The 5,830-nt window shown below is 30.9% G+C and overlaps 1 protein-coding gene across 5 annotated transcripts; it reads right to left on the bottom strand.

Moving 5' to 3' along the window:
• Positions 1-428: 428 nt before the first annotated feature.
• Positions 429-2,230, bottom strand: LOC114166201. 5 transcript variants are annotated; one of them, XM_028050888.1, is made up of 3 exons: positions 2,047-2,215; positions 1,206-1,360; positions 429-786 (listed from the first exon to the last, which is right to left on the bottom strand). In XM_028050888.1, the coding sequence occupies exons 1-3, from the start codon at positions 2,069-2,071 to the stop codon at positions 685-687; spliced, it is 282 nt and encodes a 93-aa protein (XP_027906689.1). In that variant the 5' UTR covers positions 2,072-2,215; the 3' UTR covers positions 429-684. The 5 variants fall into 5 exon arrangements, with proteins under 5 accessions (XP_027906689.1, XP_027906694.1, XP_027906691.1 ...); XM_028050893.1 differs by having other exon boundaries at positions 435-786; positions 1,206-1,339; positions 1,949-2,048; XM_028050890.1 differs by having other exon boundaries at positions 440-786; positions 1,206-1,339.
• Positions 2,231-5,830: the final 3,600 nt, after the last annotated feature.

Below are 5,830 nucleotides of genomic sequence, written 5' to 3'. Positions count from 1 at the left end.
CAAGGGGTGGGAACAAGAAAGAACTAAAAGGCTGGAGTTGTGAAGGTGCATGTATGATGATGGTAGAAAATGACTATGCTAATCAATGTTTGCATGAAAAATTATAGGAAAAATTCGTTTGTTCAAGAACTCTTATCTCTCTGAAAGCTACTCGGGTTGGAAAAGTTAAGTTGACAAAATGCTTAGGGAAGCTCCAAGGAAGTTAGGTGCATATAATCATTTCAATCAGCTAACCTGAACATACATTTTTCTGTTGTCCTTTCAATTTAAGACATCTAAAGTTCATGAGTACATGAGAAATGTTAACAATTTATATCATTTTATGAAGAAGTCATTTAATGTTGACTCGCTTACATTACACTTTATTAATTTCTCTGCAAGAATTTTCATAGGAGAAAATTAAAAGACGTTTCCATTACGAAGCTATAGAAAAAGAACACAGAGGCAAACCTTCATAAATTGGTTTCATTGTTAGATCTTCCAAGGATGACAAATCGAAGATGCACAAAATCAGTCAATGAATCCCAAAGGCATTTTTCCAATAAATAATACACACCACTCAACTAGAAAATATGAAAAATATGAATAACAGATACAACAGGATCTCCAATATCTTTTATTTTTCTTTAGATTTGAAGGTAAAATAGAAGTTTTAGGAAGTCCCTGCACCAACTACATGGAACATCAGGCACTGTTCCTCCTACGGGCCATCTCCCGTGCCATTTCCCTAAGTTTATCCGGTGATGGTGGCCTTTCTGCCTCTGGTGGATATTCAATGTATGACCTCTGTAAAACGATAACAATAAAATATGATTTGGAATACAAATACGAAATTGTAGTTAAAGACAATTTCAAAATTGCATTCATGTTGATGAATGAATTCAAAGCCATCAAGACAAGACAATTGATCTTGGGAGACATTTATTCAATCTCAAAGTGATTTAAATTGCTTATTGTACATCTAACTTTATTGAATAGTTGTATCTGAAACTACATAATCTGATTTCAAGATGCTTGAATGCACAAAATTGATAGATATATCTTTACAGGCTAGCTTATCCACCACTTATGACAAATGAACACTATTTCTAATACTCCACTTTTGTGATTATAGCAATATTTAATATGAATAAAAAGAAATTGGTGAGTATATAAACCCCAAAATGATTATATATGAGATATGAGAAGATGATTAAGGAGAATACATTTCCCATGAACTTGCGGAGGTTGCTGGAATTGTTGGCAAAAGTGTACATGAGAATGATTGGTACAGTCACATACACACCAAACTTGGCAATTTCTAGAATCCCTTTGGAAGTGCCCAGAGATGACATGGTATCTTTCCTATCACCAAGAAGCACTGTGTTTGAAACCGGTCAATCAATAAATAAAGAGGAAAATTTATCTGAACCAATCGCCATAACCAAACACAAACAGAGATAAAATCTAACTTTAATTTTTACATCACACATTTCTGAACCTTTTCATTTGCCATTTCTCTCTCCTTTTCAACTAGTCTCAACATCGTAAAATATAAATTATTAATCTCATGTTTATTACAGCGTATAGTAAAGACCTTGCATCAATGCCTTTTATACAACGTATAGTATTGAACCTCCATGCTTTTAGACAAACTAAAATTGACCTAACCAATGTCTATTTTATAAAACTAGTTGATCATCCCACCAAAGGGAAGTCAGGCATATATACTGTTTTAGTTTAAGTGTGTTTCCAGCTGAAAGTACACTAAGCTAAAATACAATTGACCCACTTGAATAACTTGTATAAATTGTAAACACAAATAAGAAATGAATAATCGAGTTTAAACAAGATTAAGAAAGTAGAGACAAAATTGGTGCAAGGATTGGATGAAGAAACAATGGACGGAAAAAACAGTTACCCAGACTTGTCATGAACCAAAATCGACAAGTCAGGAAAAAAGGTAAACCTGGTCTAGAGGGAACAAATGGCGAATTTGACACCAGTGAAGAAAGGCTTCAGGTAGCGCAGCTCATTGAAGTGAACAAGATAGAAGATTATACTTACCGTTTGGAGATCGAATTACGAACATGCACTCTAAATTGATGATAAATATCCGCAAATTGATGTTAGATTTTGGGAATGTGAAAGTAAATGATTCATAGGAGTGATATTTGATTTCAAAATTTGGGGATCAAAATGGGTCACTTTTGAAAGACGCATCTCAATTGAGTTATGAGGAGGCCCTTGATATTTAACACCATTTTTTCCTCTTTTCAATCCCTACTAAATTATTATTTTCTTAAAACTAATTTATTCAAAGAATTAGAGTTTAGATTTTTATAATAACAAAACTAATTTATCCAAAGAATTAGAGTTTAGATTTGTATAATAACATATGCCTCTGTTATTTTCACTTTTTCTAAAGATAAGAAAAAAAAAACTAATTTATCCATAGAGTTAGAGTTTAGATTTCTATAATAACATATGCCTACGTCATTTTCACTTTTTCTAAAGATAAGAAAAAAAAACTAGTATTAGCATAATCATTAAATTAAAAGTATTACTAAATTAAAAGAATTTCATAAAATTCATTATAAAATGAATATAAATCATTTTTATATTTTTATTGTAGATATTTTTTATTTATTTTTATAAATAATATTTTATAATAAATAATCATTCTAGTTTAAAAAATAAAATGATAAGAATTTGTATATAAAAAAGTCATACATAGTTAAATAATGATATGAAGAAAAGGAATAACTTTTTCAAATATGGCCATACCTCCCCCACATTTCACCCTCTATACTCCTACAGACAGTATCATTTTTTTATTTTTATTCCAGCTGGTTAGATTGTAGCTTCAAATATTATATTGTTAAACCTACCTTAAGTTATCTGGCATCTTAGTTGCGAAACATAACTAACAATACTTATAGCATTATTAGCAAAACATAACCAACAATATTCATAGCATTAGCCAAGAATATCTAGAAACATTTAATTCATTTAACATAATTCTAACAACTTCCTCTAAAGATCTATTTTTCATTTTTACAACTTCATTTTGTTGAGAAGTTTTAGGTAAGAAAAGTTATATGAAATGTCATTTTCTTTACAAAACTTTATGAAATATTTAATTTGAAATTTGCATTCATGATCACTTCTCAAAACTTAGATTTTCAAATCCTTTTCATTTTGAACCAGTTTTGCAAACTTCTTAAAGGCTTTGAATGCTTCACTTTTCAATGTAAGAAAGAAAATTTAGGTAAATCTTGAGTAATCATCAACCATTACATGAGAATAAAAGTTTCCACCAAAGCTTTTTATCCTAGAAGTACCAAACAAATCCACGTGCAAAAGTTTCAAAGGTTTAGAAGTATAAATAACATTTTTAAAATGAAAAAAATATTTCACTTTTTTACCCTTTTGACAAGCAACACAAAGTTTATCTTTTTCAAAATTCAATTTTGGCAATCCGATTACTAAATCCTTATAAATCAATTTATTTAAATGTTGCATGTGAATATGAGCATCTTGTTTATGCCGCAACCAAGAATTTTCTTCTTTAACAACTAAACATGTTATATTCCTAGTTGATGCATGACCAAGATTAGTTAAATAAATGTTATCGTGTTTTATACATTTTAGAGCAATTTCCTTCGAGTCCTTGTGGTGAATGGTGCAATGGTCACTCTAAAAAATCACTTTGAGTCCTTTATCGCAGAGTTGACTAATGCTTAGTAGATTGTGCTTTAATCCGTCAATGAGTAGCATGTCCTCAATCTCTAAAGTATCTACTCCACCAATATCACCAATTTCAAGGATTTTGCCCTTGTTGCTATCTTCATATGTTACAAAGCCTTGTTCCTTTCTCTTCAAATTCACAAATTTCTTCTTATTTCCAAGCATGTGTCTTGAACAACCATTGTCAAGGTACCACGTTGCTTTTCTGGACTTTGAAGACATATACAAACTAAGGAAAACAAGCTCTTTAGGTCCCACAACAACTTGTTTGGGTCCTCGGGGTTAGAGATACAAGAAAATATTTAACAACAAGCACCCAAGCATACTTTCCATTTGGAACATCAAAATGTTTAATGTTGCACTTATTTGCAATATGACCCTTTTTCATGGAATAAAAGCAAGTAGCAATAATTGAATTCTTAGAATAAGTTTTTTCTTTTTCTACCCATACCCTTCAAGTTATTTTATTATTTTTGTTATTAGAAGAATACTTGTTTTTATTTAAACCCTTTTTGTTAAAAGTTGGTTTTTCAAATCTTTTATCACTTGTTGCATCTTCAAGAAGTTTCTCAAGAATATTAATATCAAATATGTAACTTTTGCATGCACAATCAGTATTTGCAAGAATATTAATATCAAACATATAACTTCAAGAGATTTTTCAAATTTATGTAAATCTTTAAAATTAGATTTTAATTTTTTATGAGTAACATCTAATTTACTAGATTTATGAAGTAGTTGAAATGCATCATATAGAGAATCATAATCATTACTATTAACTTACCTCGTTGTCAAAAAAGTCATGGTCAACCATCAAACATAGATTAGCTTCCTCATCAGAACCACTAGAGTTGGATAAGCTTGAAGCATTATCCCTCCCGTGCGATGTAGGCCTTTTTCTTGAATGATTTTTTACTATTCTTTTTTTCACTTCTTTTTGAATTTGGAAAATCTGCTTTGACATGTCTGGTTTCTCCACATCCATAATACTTAAAGTTTGGGGAAGATCCTTGATTCTCCTTTTTATTGCTCTTAAACTGACCTTTACCTTTGGCCTTCATGAACTTTGTGAATTTCTTTATCATGAGGCTAAGTTTTCATCATCGTTAGAGTCTTCATCTTCTTTGTTGCCTTTGACAATCTCAGTCTTGAAGGCAATGCTTTTCTTTCTTCTTTGGTCATTTTCTTTATTTAATCTACCAAGTTCAAACTCGTGCTCCCTTTACTTGTTGAAGAGAGCTTCCATGGACATGGTTGCAAGGTTTTGTGCCATAATGGTTGTCACCTTTGGATGCCAAGTCTTGTTCAAAGATTTAATTTAAGAATTCTTATATTTAATTCATATGTATCAAAAGTTTTACCTAGGCCAATGAGATGACTAATGATGTGCGTGAACTACTTCTGCACACCGTTAGTATTTCCCCCTTGTTGCATATGGAACATCTTGTATTCTTGAATCAACGAGTTATTCCAAGCATGTTTTATGTCATATGTTCCTTCATGAGTTACTCTTTGAATCTCCTACATTTCTCTTGCACTAGTGTAGACGGATATCCTATAAAACTCATCAATGGTTAAAATAGACAAAATTATATTCCTTGCCTTTACATCATTTTGGGCTCTTTTGCTTTCATTCGCAATCCACTAAGCAAATAGTTTAGCTTCCTAAACAACATTAACATTTACAACAGGAATAAATGAACCATTTACAACAACATCCTAAATGTCCCTATCAACAAATTCCAAAAAGATTTGTATCCTAAATTTCCAAAATGGATAATTTTCACTAGCAAAAAGTGAATGTCTATTAATAGATGAGCCCTTTGCAAAAGGTTGATTTTGTTTAAACATTTTTGAAATTTTTGAAAAACTATCAAAACAAGCTTTGATACCAAAATTTAGAATCGTGTAGCAGGATGTTCGCATAAGACAAAAATCGAGAGGGGTCAACTGAATCAATTAGTATAAATTAATAAAGAGAGTATGAAAAGAGAAGATTGACATAAAGTATTTATATTGGTTCGAATAAAAAGACCCTATGTCTAGTTATTTTCCTAGAAAAAATAGTAAGACTCAATCCCCAAAGAACCCACTTGATGAA

This window comes from Vigna unguiculata, chromosome 10, assembly GCF_004118075.2.
Source record: "Vigna unguiculata cultivar IT97K-499-35 chromosome 10, ASM411807v1, whole genome shotgun sequence".
NCBI lineage: Eukaryota > Viridiplantae > Streptophyta > Magnoliopsida > Fabales > Fabaceae > Vigna > Vigna unguiculata.
Note: the sequence above shows the minus strand (reverse complement) of the source record. Positions and strands in the feature narration are given on the sequence as shown.

Bases quoted from the DNA above. Each gene is read 5' to 3' on its own strand.
- LOC114166201 (XM_028050888.1), bottom strand. From the start codon at position 2,071: ATGTTCGTAATTCGATCTCCAAACG. The intron at 1,361-2,046 runs GTAAGTATAATC...TTTCAAACACAG, and splicing joins CGTAATTCGATCTCCAAACG to TGCTTCTTGGTGATAGGAAA. The intron at 787-1,205 runs GTATTCTCCTTA...ATCGTTTTACAG, and splicing joins TCCGCAAGTTCATGGGAAAT to AGGTCATACATTGAATATCC.